This window comes from Tympanuchus pallidicinctus, unplaced genomic scaffold (assembly GCF_026119805.1).
Source record: "Tympanuchus pallidicinctus isolate F22 unplaced genomic scaffold, pur_lepc_1.0 scaffold3, whole genome shotgun sequence".
NCBI lineage: Eukaryota > Metazoa > Chordata > Aves > Galliformes > Phasianidae > Tympanuchus > Tympanuchus pallidicinctus.
The window spans coordinates 3,758,365-3,778,279 of NW_026294747.1; the positions used below are offsets into that span (position 1 = coordinate 3,758,365).

The 19,915-nt window shown below is 39.6% G+C and overlaps 1 protein-coding gene and 1 long non-coding RNA gene across 4 annotated transcripts in view; one reads left to right on the forward strand and one right to left on the reverse strand.

Annotated features, from left to right (window-relative positions):
* The window catches only part of NELL1 (neural EGFL like 1), a 286,319-nt gene extending 267,261 nt beyond the window's left edge, over window positions 1-19,058 (forward strand). For all 3 annotated transcript variants that reach the window (XM_052694359.1, XM_052694361.1, XM_052694362.1), the window contains 4 exons: window positions 7,562-7,755; window positions 12,468-12,644; window positions 14,022-14,246; window positions 17,108-19,058. In XM_052694359.1, the coding sequence (XP_052550319.1) occupies window positions 7,562-7,755; window positions 12,468-12,644; window positions 14,022-14,246; window positions 17,108-17,158 (647 nt within the window). In that variant the 3' untranslated portion in view covers window positions 17,159-19,058. The remainder of the gene's footprint in view (window positions 1-7,561; window positions 7,756-12,467; window positions 12,645-14,021; window positions 14,247-17,107) is intronic.
* The window catches only part of LOC128086121 (uncharacterized), a 185,371-nt gene continuing 173,907 nt past the window's right edge, over window positions 8,452-19,915 (reverse strand). Inside the window, exon 8 of the long non-coding RNA XR_008209242.1 lies at window positions 8,452-10,515. This is a non-coding gene — a long non-coding RNA (uncharacterized LOC128086121). The remainder of the gene's footprint in view (window positions 10,516-19,915) is intronic.

The window sequence follows — 19,915 nt, forward strand, 5'->3', positions numbered from 1 at the left end:
GATGTGAAATAGGCCTTTGAAAAGCTCTGAGGAAATTGGAGATACAGGGCATTTGCAGCATTCCTGGTGTCTGCTTGTGCTGCTGCCATGGTGATCTCCATCTCTTTTCAGGCTGACCTTAGGTAGCTGTTTTCTTGCTTGGAAAATACAAGACTCAGATGAGTTGACACTGGACTTGATGATCCTAGGGGTCTTCTGATTCTAAAAGACAGATGCTCAGACATGGCTGTGGTTTTGATTGGCCCATACATGGGCTCAGTTGCTGAAAAATCTGCGTTGCTTTTAAAGTGAAGGACTCTTGGCTATCTTAGAGCAAGAAGGATCCCCAAATTCTCTATGTTCTGTGGAAACTGAAAGGGTGAGTTTTGGTGAAGGTGAACCACCCTCGTTTTGACCTGCACAGCACACTGGAAGTTGGTTAGGTGAGGTGCTCTTCTTGCCACGTGCAAGTTATAAACAGAATGTGAAATGAGTGACATTATTTAACTAAGTTGCTTTTCTGAACTACTGCAGGATACCAGTAATGAAGGGAGTAAACATTTCTTTTGTTTCATTATACTGCTTAAGCTCTTAGAAATGAATTGAATGACTTTGGTAATCCATATGAACAAAGAGACTTCAAAATGTGAAGCTTATTTAAAAACACAACTAAGAATTGGTCAAAATTGGACAGTAATGTACATTCTTGCTTCGACTTAGTTACTTGAGCACTGGCTTTTGTCATGTTGCAGAGCTTATTTACACAGTGGAGTACTTACAGTCAAGGCCAGAGTCCCTCTCTATTTCAAATAAGAGGGTTCATTTGCTTAGCAACAGCATTTTGTCCTAGGATTGTATTTTACTGAAATCCTAGCGTGCACCTGAGCTGGATTTGGCCTGTTGCCCTTCAGTATGTTTTGAAGCATTTCTTCCTTCCTGAAGGACAGATCTTGGAGAACAATAAGCAGGCATAGGAGAAAATAAAAATAAAAATGTTGAAAGCTGCAACAATAAAATAATAACAGATGAAAAATCATAAGGTGGTGAGAGGGAATACTGAGATTTGGTGCATAGCCCAAAGCCCAGGCAGCTGGTGTGGGTGGCTCCTCTTTCCTTCTGAAGGTGACACTTGGTCATTGCTTGTAAGTTGTCAGCAATGCTTGCAGAACATTTAAAATATATATATGTATCTGTCTGGAGAGTGTTGTGATACCTCAGGGATTCTGAAAGCTTTACCTCATTGCCTATGAGAGAACAGTAGATGTGGTGGGGAAGGTCATAATATTGTGCTAGAGCATGGCAAAAAGGATGGGTGGCTTGGCCAGGGTGCTTCAAGCTTGACTAAATACGTTATTGCTCAAAATGTCAACATAGATGACTTGGAAAAGGGGAATATATTTTCATAGCCACGCTTTTACAAAAGATGTCAGCTTAATAAGGAGACAGTGAGCAGACTCAAATTAAGAGGATGTAATTTAATTTCCAGTGGTATCGTTTTTATGAGGCACTGGCCTTTCACACTATATTATTTAGAATACTGCTTGCAGATAAAAGACGATTGCTGTATCTAAGTTGCTACCAAAGTTTCTTTTGCAGTAAAAATACATAGGCTGTAGTTGCTTGGTGTTTCTCTTTTCCTTCCCTTTTCCCTGTCTTTTCCCTCTCCTTTTCCTTTCCCCCCTTCTTCCCTTTCCCCCTTCTCTACTTTTTTTAAATACGAATTTTGTTACAATTTAGGATTTAAAAAAGACCATCAGAATGCTTTATAGAGCACTTCTTGTCAAGATGCACAGTGTCCCAGTATTAACTACTATCCACTGTAACTATGCTGATACAACTGGTGTGCATTGTTGCTTCTCTGCACTAAGTACCTGTTGCCAAATGGTTACCTGGTGCAGTGGGTTATTACTGAATAAACTCTCAACACTGAATTTTCAGTGTCAGCCTTGAAGATTATCAGAACCTAAAAAAGGGAAAAACTGTCAAAGAAAATGCTTTCTTAGGAGAAGTAAACAGTTGTGTCACAAAGCTCACTCCTTCTGCAGGCTGAAAAGTAGAAGCAAATTAAAGTAAATTATACACATTTCTCTCCCTACCCCTTTAAGAGAGTTGATTCTCATCTGTAGAAAATTACTCAGTTCACAGAGCACTGAATTTCTGAGTCCTTTTATACACTGCAGGCTTTAATACACTCCATAGTGTGCTACAGTGTTCTCTACTAACTGGGTTTGAAATCAATAGAGAAGCAGGTTTGTTTTCTGCTTGTTGTGCCTTCTTTCTCTGTCAAAAAAAAAACTAGGTCCATCCCATCCTTCAGAAATTTTCCTCTCTGCCACTGCTTTCCTACCATTAAAGAAGTGGAATGTGGGCAGAAAGGTTTTCGTGTACAGAATATCCAGGATCAACTCCAGAACTTTATTTTGCTCATTGAACATAAAGCTTATGATATTAGTCTCTATCTGTTGATTTTGTGCTGCAAGATAAAAATAATCTTGCTTACTTTCTGCTTCATAAATTCTGGTTCTTGTGTTCTGTGAGGAATGTGAGTTTCATGTTTTAAGATAATTGTGCTTAGTAGTTCCTATACTTCTAGAAAGCATTAGTAAATCCTACATTCTGAATCTAATTTACTGTACAGTGTTCTTTAATAGACTATTATGTCTCTATAGAATACAAGTACCATCACGAAATATTTTCTAACAAAAAGAATGTGTCTGTTTAGTGGTTTTTCAAAGATGAATCCAAGTCACTTTTTTTGTTTTAGATGGAGGAGAAATACATAATTTTGTGACAAATTGCATGTGAAAAATGATTTGTCAAAACAGTGCTTAGTTACACACATTTGTTTGGGAGTCAAGCATACATTTTTCACATAATATTATATGTAATGGCTTAATGTAGCATAACAGTTAGAATTAGCACATTAGTAGGGTTCTTTCTTCTGCAACAACTTATCATGATATTACAGAGCACCTCGCTGCATGACATGCCTGCACACATTTATTAAGATGCTATAGAAAAGTCACACCATTAAAACCTGAATAGCCTGAAAAGCTAAGCAATGGAGTGGCTGGGGACTGGTTTGAAATTTCAGTGAAACCAAGTTAATGAACTTCTGTTGATATGTACAGTCATGCTTGTCGTCTACCCATTCAAATACAATGTCTGTGGGACCTCTCATAATATCTGAGGCAAATTACTTCTCGTTACAGCCAAAAAGGATGGAAAAGGAAATTGCATCTCAGGGGATTATTCTATTCCATTTTGATTCTGCTTTCTTGTATGCCCACGTTAACCAAGCTATATTTATGTACTTCAAAAGCATATTAAGAAGTGAGCATGTCTTGTGTGGCTTTTCTTTTTTTTCCATCCACACAAAAGGACTGGTTGCATTATAGCTGAAATATCCATCAGGTACTTCTGTTGTGTGCTTGTGTAGAGAAGCATACATTTAAAGTATTTGAAGAGTGAAGATTTCGATCAGCTTTACAATAGCCCTGTGCAATGTTTGAGGTGGCAAGTCTTAGCAGCAGTCACTTTGCTGTTGGTGATACATTGTTGATATAAAATAGCAGGCTAGCCCTATAAACAACTTTCTGTTTATAGTCAATGCTGTTCTGTTCTTGCACTTTTACTCTTGAAAAGAAGCTGTTCAGTGGAAAAATAAAGCCCTGCCTTGTTTACTTGTGTTAATTAGTAGTTTATACAACAGATGATCTCAATATAACAAGTAATCTTGCAAAATCATAGTCTAGGTTTGAATAAAAAGAGGAAAATGAAATTGTATTCACGGGTTGACAGACTGTATGGAAGAACTTGTTCCTTCAAAATTCAATAAAGGTGTCTTGTTTTTGAGTTATATAGAGAGAAAGACTAAGGATTCTCCTTGCTATTTTGTATATTTGCTTCTTTTCTTAAAAACTGCTTAGTTTTATAGATGAGTATTTCACCTTCTGCCTGGTGTTGTTATGATGGGCAATGCTATCTGTGCACAGTTTTGCCTTGTGCTTTGTTATATGTTGCAGTTGTGGGCCAGTATCTTCTGAGACCTGCTGTGGGAAAGCAAATGGAACCTGATGGGAGCATGGGGAATTTGAGCTGAGCAAGGATTTGAATAATATAAAAATAATCTATATGCAAGAGCTTTATCATACAATTTTCATATTCATTAGAAGATTGTTTTGGACATGTTCAGAATTTTAAACTGTGCTGATTTCTCAACAGCAAAGTTGACACATAAATTCCAATTGTGAAGAGAAATTTCACAGTGAATATGACTGTGTGTCCTGCATTTTGGTCACAACAACCACAGGCAGCCCCACAGGCTTGGGGAAGAGTGACTGGAAAGCTGCCTGATGGAAAAGGACCTTGGTGTACTGATGGACAGTTGGCTGAATGTGAGCCAGCAGTGTGCCCGGGTGGCCAAGAAGGCCAGTGGCATCCTGGCTTGTATCAGGAATGGGGTGGTGAGCAGGACCAGCAGGACCATCCTGCCCCTGTGCTCGGCATTGGTGGGGCATTGGTACAGGGCATTGGTGAGGCCTCACCTCGAGTGCTGTGTTCAGTTTTGGGCACCTCAGTACAGAAAGGACATGGAGGTGCAGGAGCAGGTCCAAAGAAGAGCAACAAGGCTGGGGAAGGGCTTGGAGAAAAAAAGGGCTATGAGGAGAGACTGAGGGAACTGGGGCTGTTCAGTGTGGCAAAAAAGAGGCTGAGGGCAGACCTTATTGCTTTCTTCCAATACCTGAAAGGTGCTTACAGCGAGAGCAGGGTTGGTCTCTTCTCACTGGTGACAGGATGAGGGGAAGTGACCTCAAGTTGCACCAGGGTAAGTTTAGGTTGGATATTAGGAAAAGCTTCTTTACAGAAAGGGTTGTTAAGCACTGGAATAGGCTCCCCACAGAGGTGGTTGAGTCATCATCCTGGATGTGTTTAAAAACCGTTTGAATGTGGTGCTCAGGGACACGATTTAGCTGTTAGAGGGCTGTTAGAGTTAGGGTAGGATGGTTAGGTTGTGGTTGGACTCGATGATCTTGAAGGTCTTTCCCAACCTGAGTGATTCTATATAACTGTTTTATTCCTTTTTTTCACACAGCCATATACATGCTGATCTCACATCAATGCCAGCAATACCACGTGATCTGCATTAAGCTGCATTAAGCTAACGTACCTCCTTAGGCTTACAACAAGCTAAAAATGTGGGAGCATTTCTCAGTGTTGTTGTTGTTTTTTTGTTTTTTTTTTTTTTGTGTTTGTGTGTGCGTGTGAGTTCCCTCACCACCCCCTGTTTCTTTCCTTTTTGGCTTGCTGAATGAAAGTACAAAAATACAGCAACATTATGAGTTATTTTCCTCAAGTTCCTGGGAATGCTGACTGTTTGTTCAGACTTTTATAAATGTAATCAGCAACAAGAAAAAAATGCCAGAGGGATGTTCTCAGAAAATTACCTCTATTAAAAGTTCAGCTGAAAATGAGTGCAGTGTCCAAGCCTTTTGTATTTGATTAATAGCTAAAACTTTTAAATAATAAATGTCATAAAATAATAAGAAACCATCATTTGCATAAAGAAAGAAAAAAAAATGAGCAAAAGGAGTAGCAATTAGGAATTTATGTTCATGCTGTGTTACTCAGCTTTGCTCGATTGGTTTCTTTGTCAAGAATGTCCCATTTGCCAGGTTGGGTCTCTTTTAATAGGGGCATCCTTTTTATGCGTGCTGAACTGAAAGAAGCAGCGGTGTCTAAATTGGATATCTTTTGGATATATATAACACATTAAATAGTGTAGCATGAGCAGGTCGACACCACTGAGAATATAAATGATGTTAGTTTTGATAATTGCTAACATCTGGCTTTCCATAAATCTGTTAAATTATATGGAAGCAGAATTAGTTTTCTGTGTCATAAGTAAAGAAATTACATGGAGCTGTGTAGGCAATGTGGCTTTATGTTCATCTGTGAAATCTTTTTCATTTTGAACTGCGAAAGATACCCCTCTAATCTGCACTGTGATCCCACTGCATACTCTATATATGCATCTCAAAAAGCCCTTAATATGGCGAAGAGAAAATTGACAATTGAATATTGCTTGTTGATGTCTGCAAAGACCAAGTGAATGCTGCACCTATGCCTTTTTCTTTGACAAAAAAATATAATGCAAAGTCTATTGTAAGGAAAACAGGCGATTTTAAAAAGTATTTTTAGTCTTACTCTAGCTGTTTGAGTATAATTCCTTCCATACCAATTTATTCATAGCTCTCTTCATGTCACTCTTCATGGCTTTTACGTCTGTCACACTCTGCTAACACAGTGAACAAGTTTCAGTTTCTCTTTGTGGAATCCCTGCTACAGCACTGCCAGCGGGCTTTTCAAATACTCTGTAGTGCTGTGGCAAGAAAATAGAGCAGTAATGTTCTTTTTTGGTGATTATTAGCATTTTGGCAACAAGTGATGATGAATCAGACAAGGCATTTTATTAACCAGATCAGTGGAAATTTAGTGATTTGAATTTCCTTCAGATTGTTTCGAGAATTCTTAACATCTTTTTTTAAGTGCTGGCTTTCTGAGGACTGGTGATCCCATGGCACTTACACGAGAAGCATGGCAACTAGCCATCACGCCCTACCTAATTAGAGTTTAGGAAATTTTTCTTCTTAAATTCTTTTGAGTTTTTTAAATTTGTTACTTTAGAGAGGAATTAAAAGTACTTTTGGGTAATACTGAACAGTTCTAAATTTCACTCTAGTGATAAAGGCATTTTAAATGATCTGAGGATTCCTCCCTGTAATTTCTAAATTCATGTAATCAGAAATTTTCATTATAAAAAAAAACATCAGATATTTCTATAGGATCTTCTTCTCTAGTTTCCCTCCCAATGTTGTTTACAGCTTTCACTGTTAAGGCTGAAACGCAGGAGACTCACTGGTTGACTGGCTCTCCTCCAGAAGAAATTTTTTACTGTAGCTCACTTTTCTCTAGTGTATAATGATTTCCTTTTGTTACTTTTTTCTTTGTGCCATTGCTAAATCACGCTATTCTTGCACAGCTTTAAGATTTATTTGTCTATTTATTTATTTATTTATTTAATGGTGTATAAGATGCCTCTAATTTCTTTTATGTTTGTTTTTATTTCAATTCACTTTGCTTTCCTACTAGAGTTCGTAGCTATTAGCATGGAAAACATTGATCATGCTAGGAGCTTATGAAGAATAGTGCCCCACTATTTTGGTGTAAAATCCAGCACAGAGTAGTCTAACAGACTGATTTCTAGTCACTGGAAAATCACAAAACGCCCTTGTCTGAAGGCAGATCAGTGATCAGTAGTTCCACTAGCTGTGTTGGTCTCAGCATTTACAGTTAAACCTGTTAGAGAGAGCTTAAGAATTGTTTGTGGAATCAAAAGAATGATGAAAGGCACATGAATAAGTTGAAAAAAAATCACTGTTTAATGTCAAACATACGTGGGAGATATCAGAAAGAAGATACTCTTTTCCACCAGTAAAAACACAGTAATTACTTACTATTAAAATAACATTTGGCCTGTGGAAAAACATGCCCAAAACATTATAAATGTGCTGTCTTGCAGATATCGATGAGTGTGCCTTGAAGACCCACACCTGTTGGAATGATTCAGCCTGCGTGAACCTGGCAGGAGGGTTTGACTGCCTTTGTCCATCTGGACCATCTTGTACTGGAGACTGTCTCCATGAAGGCGGCTTCAAGCGGAACGGGCAGGTGTGGACCCTGAGGGAGGACAGATGCTCCGTTTGTTCCTGCAAGGTGAGATCATGTCAGAAACCCCATATTGCAGTGCCACTGGTGCTGGCAAAATGCTAGTTCTGAGCCCACCGTGCTGGGGCAGAAGGTAAGCTCTGCTGTGGGCTCTGAAGCTGTCATTGGGAAATCCATTGGGTCTGAGTTCTTTTTTCTTTACTGTGCCAAAGGAGCTGCAGCTGAATAGTGACTAACTCTTCTACCATGACATCCTGTGGGCTGGAGCCATTTGGGGCAGGCCTTCATGGGGATCTCATGTCATCTTTCAGCGCAACCTGCAGGTGATCGGCATGCTTACTCTGCATGCTAAAAGGGGCTTTCAGCTTCTGTTTCATGTGAATATGCATCTCTCAGGACAGGTATTCATCAGTTGTGTTTCTCTTTGGCCTGAATATGTGTGAATTAACTGGTTAAGAAGGAATACCTAAGCATGACTAGAGGGCTTATCACTAAGCACTTCATTTTCTCAAGTGGAGAGGGCAAGGGCCAGCTTTCTCCTTTGCATCCCAGCTTGGCTGTGTTGGCAGTTTTCCCACTTGAGCAGTGCAGTACTTTTTGCAACTTTAAAGAAGCCAGGCATGATATATAAAAACCTACTTGACAGTTAACAGAACCACTTTCTTTTTCTTTTCTTTTTTTCCTTTATTCTCCCCCCTCCCCCCTTGTTTTTTTTTTCCTCCCCCTCTGGAAATTGACCATTCTTTTTGAGCATGCTAGTGAAATTAAAATACTTTCTTCATTTCCACTGGTTAAAGAGGGGCACTGTCACTGAAATGCACCCTAACATTCAGCAGAACTGAAGAATTGCACCAGTCTGAGGAATGGTAAATCTTACATGGCCACTTTGACCTGATATGTTCACAGCACTGGTAAAGCTGTGCTTAGTGCAGAAACACTATTGGTCCTTGCATAATTAAAATGAAATTCTGGCTACTGTGACAAGCTGAACATAAAGAATGAGAAGAGGTTTGTCTGTCCTTGTGTCCTAATGCTTGTGAGCCATAGAAATACCAGAGGGTTTGGAGGGGTGCAGAGATGAAAAGTTATGTTGATGTTATAAGAAACTGAAAGCTTCATCATATCTATATTGCAGTAGGATACCAGAAGGCAAAATCAAGACTTCAGAGTGAATAGAACCCACAGACTACCCTGCTGTTTTGGGCTCAGATGGGAATATATTCTTGTTAGTTGCTATATTTTTTACTTCAAGTAGCCTCAAGCTCCCTAAAACTCCTCCCTTCAGAAGCTGAAGTATACAACTCCACTGAATACATATCAAGGTTTTATTGTAATCTTGGGGAACAGGCTGGCTTATGAAAGGATTTCTAGTCAATACAGTAAACAGTTTAATACATGTGAAGACATCTGGTCTGCCTTTGCAGAATTATAACTATTAGTATTCCTATTTTAAATTGCCTGTAATTTGTTTTCTTTGCCATTTCTCATTGCTCTTATTTCTTATGTTGAATGCTGTTATTAGTGTATGAAAATACATGAAATGATTGACTAGTGCATTGAGATTTTAAACTAAGCTTGGCAGTGTCTTTTGCTATGACTCTTCCTTTATACCTTCCTCATTTTCTAGTCTTTTTTCTCTGTGAATTAACATTTGCATTTTATTTCATGCCAATAGCTGACTTGTTTCAAGAGCCAAATTCTTGTCCGTAAAACAGGGAGAGCTGCTTCTCCATCATATCCCAAGCATAAAAAAAAAAGCCTTCACTCAGCATTTATTGGAATCTGTTACTGAGACATATTTTATAAATTGTGATTGTTTCCAGTACTCCAGGCGACTCTGCAAACCTACTGCAGGGCTCTACCATTTCAATGCAGTTGCATGGAGAGCTGGTCCTGCTTGACCTTTGTGCAGCTTGCTCTGTTTTCAGTGAGGAAAAGGGCAGAGTGCAACTAAATCATTCCTTATACTTCTTACTCCAGCTTTAAAATGATCCTACTCACCTGCTTTCTCTAGGAAACAAATCAGTGATTCGGATTTAGAATAATATGCTTTCTTTTGGATTTTCTTTTGTTAAACTCATTGTAGAGGGGGATATATTTTGTGCAGCAACTGGAACGCATGGATCCTGTCTTGAAAATAATTCGACTCAGAATCCAGTACAAAGGAAATCAGATAGCAGACTTCACTTTGAAGTTCTTTAAATAAGGTTATTTGTGGAGTAGGATAATATCAAATATGAGAAGTTGTATTACTTCAGTTGTATTCTGAAGCAGAAGGATTATTCCAGTGTTTCATCAGACGCAGTCTGTTCAAACTGGGACAAAGTTTACAAAACCATAAACTCTCAAAAAGTAGCTGGATGTATAATTAGTGTAGCACCCAAAGTGTGTTTGATGCGTCCTCTACAAGTATCTTCCTGAACTATGGTGAATTTAATGCACAAAGACTGATAGAAATGTGAAGGGGAGTGGAGGAGAGTTTCTCTCTGCTGCAAAGAAATATATGCCTGGTTGTGTGTCAGGCTATATGTCAGCTTTTGTGTCCATCCCCTAATTCAGATGACCCTTCATTTGCTATGCAAAAGAGGGCTGGGAGATAAGCACGGCGCTGGGAACACTGCCCAGGTGAAGTGTGTTCCTGATGGTGAGAACAGCATGGTGGTCTGATTTCTTCAGCTTCTGACTTCTGTCCTTCGGGCTTCTGTGGAAACTCGAGTCACCCTTTACATTGGTTCCTCTGCAAGTTAGTTTTTCTTCGTTAACAGTAGTTTTGTGTTCGTAGCTCTGATACTTATGAAGCCCATAGAACTGTAAGAAAATCAAAGAGGAAGAGATACTAATAAGATGCTAAATGTCATTATCCCATCAAAAGGAAATAAATTATTTTCTTTCTATTTCTTACTTTTTCCTATCAAAACCCATAATGCTAGTGCAGACCTGCAAAGATGCAAGTACAGTGTTGTACCTTAAGAGGCTTTATGTCATTGCACTATAGGAATAAAAACATTTTCTGAAAGGCATAGAACTGATGAGATTTTAGATAAAACACAGATGCTTAAAGAATAAGGACAGTAGCAGTGTATTATGATTACAGAAAGGTCTCTGGCAAAATTATCGAGTCTTGTCGGTGTTCTGAAATACGGAGAGTGAAGGCAAAGTAAAAGGTTAGCTGCTCCCCAGAGGTAGGAGTGTGGTAGCTCAGAGTAGCGGATAACTACCAGTGCTGTCACCAGATGAAAGAGGAATTTGAAAAATAATCTTGAAAGCTTAGAAAGTAAAGTGGGCTCAAGCAGACAGGTAGTTGCTAACCATTATTTAACAGCACTCCATTACAAAGAGGGGAAAGAGCGCTGTTGTTGGTGGCACTAGGCTGCAAAGACACCTGGCACAGCTCACCTGGAACGTGATGCCTGCTGTGGGCAAGAGGTGGAGACAGTCCTCCTTTCCTACCTGTGGGAACAGAGATTCGGTCATAACTCTCCACTAGAGAAGATTTTCAGTTGTCTTCCACCACTTGCCAAAATGGGAGGATGACTTTGATTTTGAGGAGGAAGAGCTTAATTCCTGTGTTGCATCTGGCCAGTAGGAGCAGACAAGGAACTGGGTCATGAACTGTATTCCTTACTTTCTGATTTATCCCAACTACAAGAGCCAGGGAAAACAAAGCTTGTTAATTCCTTCTCCCGTGGCCAAAGTGACAAATCAGCCACAAGCACAGGATTCTCAGTTACCTTAATTTGATGCAAAGCACAGGAAAGTCAATGGGGCAATCTGGCCATATGGCCTCTGGCTATCAAAAGCACTTCAGAACCATGCTGAGCTGGTACATGTTCTACATTTCAGTAATCCTAAGTTTTTGCTTAAAAACATGATACGAACAGATTCCCACAGGACTGTTGTGCCTCTTTTTAGTAATCACTTATGAAAAGCATCAAGAGGAAAAATATTTCCTTGCTTTGATAGGTACCACTTTATTTGATGTCAGTGAAAAAACGTGTCCTGCTTAAATCAGATACGTGTTTGTCAACTCAGAACAGGTTCTGATGACAGTATGGAAAAGCTCCAATGAAATGAGCGCATTTGTTTTGCAAATTGTGCAGATGTGATTCAAAGCAGACTGTAGTTTCGTTTGTCCCTCAGATTGGCTGCAGGTGAGGCTTGCTTGAATAAAGAGTAATCCGATAATCAGCATTAAAATCAAAAGAATGCGATGTCTAAACTTTTCAATAATCTCCTTGTTGCTAACTATGATTTCAGCTCCAAGTCTACATGAAACATATCAGTATGTTGGCTCACCTATAAACGGTATAATTTCAAACAAAACTCTTCCAATTTTCATTTTTAGAATTAAAATCAATTTGTTTTTCTCTGATGCAAACAGTATATATTCTTTTCGGATGTAGAAGCAAATCTTTTGTTTATCCCAAACAATTCTGTTTAATGGTCTTTAACGAAATGTGCCATCCAATGCATTATGTAAATATTTAGCAAAGCCATATTTTGGAGAGCCTGTGGGAAACAAGCTATCTTTAATACATGGAAAGAGTTATCATGGTTGCTGATAGTTTGTAGTCCATTTAACTTTAAGCTCATAGGTTCAGATGTGGAATAGAGCCAGTTGTGAGTTCACAGTAAAGAACAATTAGTGCCACTGTGATTTTGCTACATTGTACTCCTACAAAGTTAAAGGGACCAACTTGAACATCAGATGGTGCCGTTTGGTGGTTTGTGGTTGACATCAGGGCAATATGTCCTTGCAGGATGGGAAGATTTTCTGCAGGAGAACAGCCTGTGACTGCGAGAACCCCAGCGCCGATCTCTTCTGCTGCCCGGAGTGTGACACCCGTGTCACCAGCCAGTGCCTCGACCAAACTGGGCACAAGCTCTACCGCAGCGGGGACAACTGGACCTACAGCTGTCAGCAGTGTCGTTGCCTGGTATGGGGTAAAGCATTTTGGAGGGGAGCAAGAATAATCATTGGCATTTCCAGTAAAGCCCACTTTTATAAGGTCATCTGTTCTTTAAATGGGTTTTTAAAGTTATTTCACGTGCGATGGATTTGGTTGGAGGAGTTTCAGCTTTTAATTACATCAGCTGGTCTGCTTGTCTTATCAAAATGAGCAGTGCATTTTTAACTCAGGAGATGCTGGAAAAGTGAAGTGCCAATGCCACATGGTGAATTAGCAAAAAATTAACCAAGAAAAGATGGAATAAAGCAAAGCCAAATTACTAGAGAAGCATGGAAAATAAAGAGCGCTTCTTTTCTCATTAGGCACTGTAGATTATTTCCCCAAAGCTTTATTTTTGCATAGATATACTAATTGCTGCAGCAGTGAACTTCATTAAAATGATCAGTTTTCCATTTATAGCTGTCTGTATGATGTTGTCTTCACATATGATATTAATCAAGAGGTGTCTGAGCATCAGGAAACAGATTACATTCAAAGCTAAGTTACCATTAAGTGATAATCATCCATAATGTAAAGCAGTAAAGCAGTAAGTATTCTGTTTTGTATTCTATGATTTTTTTAATGTTTGCAAAAGAACAGCTAGAAACTGAAACATCATCAGTAGCAATGGCAAATATGAAACATGATGTGTTTTACAGGGCTTACTGTGTTTGTAGTCAGCATTTCTTTGCCTAATTTTAATATTAGGTTAACAAACATACAGAGCTGAAAGACAGTGATGCAGTAAATCAGTTTATGTGCTTTATATGATGTTATCAATATCTTAAGTGTTTAGAAAGTAGTCCAATTTAGTACATGTGAATGCTACAATTTAGACATGTGAATGCTACAGCAGTGTCTGTTATTCACAAAGCTAAATACTAACATAAAGTCACCTACTGGAACCTACCTGCTATTGGTCCAACAATTCTTTTAGCAGTTGGCAGTAAAATCCATTTTGACTGTTGCTAGTTAGGTCAATGTTTGATGTTTCTTGTCTGCATGTATCTGCAGTGTTAATTTCCCATTTAAGTTAAGTTACTGTGGCGTTTATGTGACCATGAATAGAAAGAGGATATAAATATTTACTGCAAAAATTACAGTTTATGTACAACTATTGGAAGGCACTATTTGGTATTGCTTTTTAAGCCCCCAAGAACTCAGATTATCTTCCTGTATACACACTGTTTTTTAAGTCAAGAAACTAACGAATGATACTCTGAGGCTTCATGATCAACCACACAGAGAGCTGATCCATAAAATCTATATCAATTTTGGCAAAATAGCACTTTCCTCTTTAACAGAATGGAGATCTAGCTAATAAATGGCAATAAATTCAATGAGCTTTCCTTCATTTTTGTGCAGGAAGGAGAGGTGGACTGTTGGCCTCTTTTGTGTCCAAATCTAAACTGCGAGTACACAGCCACATCAGAAGGCGAGTGCTGTCCTCACTGCGTCAGTGACCCCTGTCTGGCTGACAACATCACCTATGACATCAGGAAAACCTGCCTAGATGGCTATGGAATCACGAGACTTAGTGGTGCTGTATGGACAATGGTGGGATCTCCTTGTACAACCTGCAAATGCAAGGTACGATGAGCAAGATAAAGTGGTAATGAAGATAGGGTCACTTCTGTCCTTGGATGCACTCGTTCTGGTTGCAGGGAAGTAGATAAGACCTGAGGGCAGAAAACCTGACCCACCAAAAGGCTGTGCCTTTTGTGGTCTGCAGGGTGGAAGCAGAACAATCTGTGCTTGTTTTCTTGGAAATGTTGAGCACAGATCAGTAATATCCCAGTGCAATTTTCATTCATTTTGTTGGAGAGCCCTTTAGGCATTCTTAGTATGAGTCCAGGCTAATATTTTAATAATTGATTAATGTGAACATTCAGGAAAACGTGTTTTTGTGCAGAGTTGGCAAGCAGAAAGAAAAACACTGATAGAAGTTTCACATGCATGAAAGTAGAAACTCACTGCAGCTCAGGCATATATACAGAATGGAAGGAGCAGTCCTCGAGTGCAGCCCTGCAGAGAAGGACCTGGGGGTACTGATGGATAAAAAACTGAAAATGAACCAGCAGGCTGCTCTTGCAGCTCGGAAAACAGATGGTATCCTGGGCTCCATCACTACAGGGCTGGCCAGCAGGGACAGGGAGGTGATTGTCCCTCTGCTCTTGTGAGGCCCCATCTGGAGTACTGTGACCAGGTCTGGAGCCCCCAGCACAAGAAAGACAGAGAGCTGTTGGTGAGGGTCCAGAGGAGACCTGCAAAGATGATCAGGGGACTGGAGCACCTCCCCTACAAAGACAAGCTGAGGGAGCTGGGCTTGTTCAGCCTGGAGAAAAGAAGGCAGTGGGGTGACCTCATTGCAGCCTATCAGTACCTAAAGGGAGCCTACAAACAGGAGGGGAATCAACTCTTTGATAGGGTAGATAACTGCAGGAAAAGGGGAAATGGTTTTAAGCTGAGGGAGGGGAGATTTAGGTTGGATGTCAGGGGGAAATTCTTTACAGAGAGAGTGGTGAGGTGCTGGAACAGCTGCCCAGAGAGGCTGTGGATGCCCCATCCCTGGAGGTGTTCAAGGCCAGGTTGGATGGGGCCCTGGGCAGCCTGGGCTGGTATTAAATGAGGAGGTTGGTGGCCCTGCCTGTGGTAGGGGGGTTGGGGATTCATGATCCTTGAGGTCTCTTTCAACCTGGGCCATTTTATGATTCTGTGATTCTGTGTGCTCTCATAACGGAAGTTATTATCCTTGATCTTATAAATTTTGTATGGCTTTCTCAACAGTGGGACAAGAACAGGGGGACACAGGCATGCCTGCTTTGTTTGCTCCTCTGTAAGCAGGTCTGAGGGGTGGGCAATTACTCCACCACCGTGGGAAGTACTGACTCTGCATTTGAGTATTTAGTAGGGAATACTTACATAAGCAATATGCCTGCAGTTTTCCAGATAAATGACCAAGGCAGTTGTCTCTGTACCAGGTAGATGATGTAGAGCTCCAGGAGGAGCTCTAAAATGGCAAGCTCAGCTCTGCCAGTGTGCCTAATTTGGGGCTGCACAAATATAGGATTGTCCAGGACTCTGGAAAAATTATTTTCCAGTGTTTTCTGAGAGTTGGGTACTTTTACCCCAATTCTCCTATCAGAATGCTGTGTTTCCCCAGTTATTGAGTTTAGAAGCTTAGGAGCTATTTGAAGTTGTAATCTTTCTTGAATCTGTTCTGGTCCACTAGGTTCTTGCCTGCTCCTGCCCTTTGCCACACCTCACTGCCCTTCACACAAACAGCTGTTCTAAAGGCTGTAATATAAGCAGAAGCAGCAAAATGGTTCAGAAAAATATATAGCTAACTTCACAAAAAAAAAAAAAAAAAAAAAGTATCTGAAGGTACTTGTCACAAAAGCCTGTTGCTGTGGATTTATGGCTTTAGTAGATACATTCTGCTTACAGACTAGGACTAATGAAAAACAGATAACAGAATCATAGGTTGAGTTGGAAGGGACCTCAAAGACCACTTAGTTCTACACCTCCCACTGCAGGCAGGGTTACTAAGCACAAAGATCGGGCTGACCAGGGCTGCATCCAACCTGGCCTCCACTGCTTTTTTCAGACTCCACAGAAGTTAAGCCTTGAATTCTGTGCTTTGTATCCTTTGTGGTGAAAACTGATCTCTTGCTTCTTGACAAAAATGACTGAACAGAATTATGAAGATGTGTTTTGTGTTGCGTAAAATGTTCTTATGTTCACTGTGCAAACTAAACGGTTGCTCAGGATTTTAAATTATAGAAGTCAGCTTTTCTGCCGTTCTTCAGAGTTTTCCCAATTGGTTTGTGGTGGATCAAAATAAATAGATAAATAAACATAATGCTCGTTTGGAGGCTTTGTGGTTTCTGTAGATTTAGTACATATGATAGTTTTGTAAATGACTGAATGTTGCAGAAAGGTATTTAGCCATGGAGTAAAGCTCAAAAGCTACATGCTGTTTTTCTTCCTGAAACCTACCCTGAACCAACAATGTGAATGATTTTCTTATTTCAGAAAAACAGAGAGCTTCTCTGTATGGGTAGGATCCAAACTCTTGCCATCGACTTTCGTGCCTGGGAGAAAATGAATCAAGTCATCTTTATTGTCACTGTTGTGTGCTGTTGTGGCCTGTTATGCAGGCCAGAGTCTTTCACAGCCAGGTTTCTAATTCACATGTAGTTCAGGTCAGTTCCGGTGGTTGGTAAATAGTCAGTACAGGGAGAAAAAGTGGAGATTATTTCACTGCTATTTAGAACAGCCTCCTCAAAAAGGCACCACAGTCGGGACCTATGGAGACACCCGAGGAGGATGGCTTACACAGGTATTTTTTGCATGTAGTAGATGCATCCACCTCTGCCAGCTAGTATCCCCTGTGCTTTTTGTAAGTTGTTCTGCAGCGGTGATTGACACCCACTTGTTTGTCTGTGCAGAATGGGAATGTCTGCTGCTCGGTGGATTTAGAGTGTCTCAACAATAACTGACGTCCTCAGAGTGGACTGTGCTGGGGGAGGAAAACTGATGGAGTTAACATCTGAAATGAAGCCGTATGCGTTGGTGTTTTGTACAACAGACAATTACCAAAGTCTCCGCAAGAGGAAGATGTTTGGGAGTTGCCTTTGGGACCTATCACTATGCTCATCCTTGCTAGCCTTGTCTGGGTGACTTACAGTACAGCGCATATAAGTCAATGGTTGTTACAAGTTCTCAGTGTTGTAAATTACACACTTTTCCTGTCAAGACATTTGCAAACATGTTTAAATTATTTCATGGGTATACTAATGCTGTATTTTTGTTTTAATTTGTGTATTGACAACATGATAGAATTCAGCTCTTCTTACTTTGGATCTAAATGTTACAAACGAGACAGCCTGTTGTGATTTTGTCCCATGATATCACATACTTAGTTCCAAGGTCCCTGTCGGATGTATTTATGAAAATATGTATGTATGTACAGTCAGATTGCATAGTACTTATATTTCACAGCTGTCCAACATTTTAAAACATTGAAAGGTATATTTGATTGGATAGAATGGAGGTAATCAAACTGAGTCTGTCTTATAAATGCCATGGCAAAAAGCACTTTCTTTTCCATGTGTGTGGAGCAGCAGCAAGACTCCCATAGTGAGCAATGCTACGAAAACATCACACCGCCATTTCAACACATGTTCAGAAGAGTCAGTAGTCCTTATCTGTGTTCTGCTTTGCAAGAGAAACTGCAAATGCTGAAAAAGGGTATAATCCCTCTCAGTATTGCAGTGAGAAAATGGTCAGCCTTGAGATGATGCAGTTTGAATGGATTTTGCAGTTTGGTAAGATTTTGCTGTTGATTGTAACGTCATCGATTAGTTCAGATTTTTTTCTTTTTTATATTTGCAGTGATAATGATGTCCACCCTTCTCAGTAACTGCTGCCGTAATGGCAAAGTGCAGAAGGTGCTGTGCCAGTGACATGCAGGACAGCAGACCTTAACTGCTGGTAACTTTCATTACCCAGTTAATGGCTCAGTAACAGGTTTTTCTCTTTTTTGTATTTTACGACATAGAAAAAGTTTTAAATTTACCATGCACACAGTGTCTTTTAGTACATAAGTTTAGATAGAAATACAAATGAAAACTCGGCCCTGTACTGAGGTTAGAGTTTAGTTTCTCTTCTGTTTATGCCTACTTTTCTCCGGAGGCTAGAAAGTTTGTGACACTAGAGCAAGAATATATTTCTATGATGATGACATCTTCAGCTTAAATGTCACCTTTTTAATGTGCTGTTGTGTTTTGTTCTGCTCATTTGTGCAGTGGGTTTTTTTGTTTGCTTGTTTGTTTGTTTTTCTTTTTATTCAATTAACTGAACGAGTATGTGGAAAGGAGTGCAGGAATAAGTAAAGTGACTACTGTCTGGACAGTCAACATCTGAGGCTTTCATAGCTTCGTGCGGAAAACATGACACTGCTAAAAGAAGAATGAAGTGTGACTGAAATGAAAAAAGAGTCTTAAATGAAGTACTGCCATGTTTCTTACAAGGGGAAAACTGGCAAAACAATATAAAAAATGATGTGACGATTCAGACAGTTTTCTTCCCTTTTTTTTCAAACGTTATTTGTTTTATCTAACTCTGGTTTGTGTGGTAAATTTATTTTCTTTAAATGCCCCGTCATTTCCAGCTATTGATGTATTGACTATATTTGCATTGCCATAATGATTGTATAATAAGGGAAATGGTTGTGTTTTGTATGATACTCCAAGGATGTCTGTAAATCATGCCAACTCATTTTGTATATCACATTGTAAAACCCAACGGTAATTCAGTTGGATGAGACATCCAGTGGGATGAGATATAAAAGGGGAATGATTTAAAACTTGTGGGCATCTAAATAAACTCCTATGTACAGATTGCTTTCCTTTATTAATGGGATTTTAAACTGCTAGTTGCTGTCCTTTCCAGGCTTGAACTTGTGATGTTGCTAAGAGGAGTGTTTGCCTGGAGAAGTAGAATCAGAACTGCAAGAAATTCTTCATTTATGCTTACGCAGACAAAATCGTATATTCCAGTCTGTCACGGATACCAATTTGTGAAGCTCTGTGAATGGGATTAATGACAGCACAAGGTTTCAAAGTCGTTCTTTTCCCATTTAACTCACAGTAGTGAAGCCCTTTCCCAGGATGCTCTCTGAAAGCTCCTGACCTTGTTGAGAGTGCATTCAACAGGTGCACAGAAATTCATATTTTGCCTTTCGTATACGGATTTCCTTCCTGAACCCAATGCAGATTAATTCAATGAAACTCTTTCAGAGCATTTTATTCTGCATTATGTGTCATTATCTCCAAAGTTACACAGCTTGAATTGTTTACATAAAGTCAAAATATTGGCACAGACCTGTTTACGTTGCATTTTAAGCAGTTACTCTATGATGAACTTTTCCATATGAAGCAGTGTGATCACTAATCACATCACGTTTCCAATCAGAATCTACATCCTCAGCTCAGAGGTCGGATTGAGGCACAAAATGTAACTCGCTATGATCGTCTGTGACTGAGGTAAGGATTTTCAAAACCTCTTTCATTTGAAGGGCCTTGGATCCCTGTTCACTGTAAACCTTTTGGGCACTGAAGTAAAACAGCTGCAATATAATGACTATTTTTATATCTCCCTTACTACAAGGAGAGATACAATTACAGGAAACACGATTTCCAAAAATCTCTTTTTGAAAGAAGAGAAGAGCAATAATTTTAAGGTGAGGACGATTG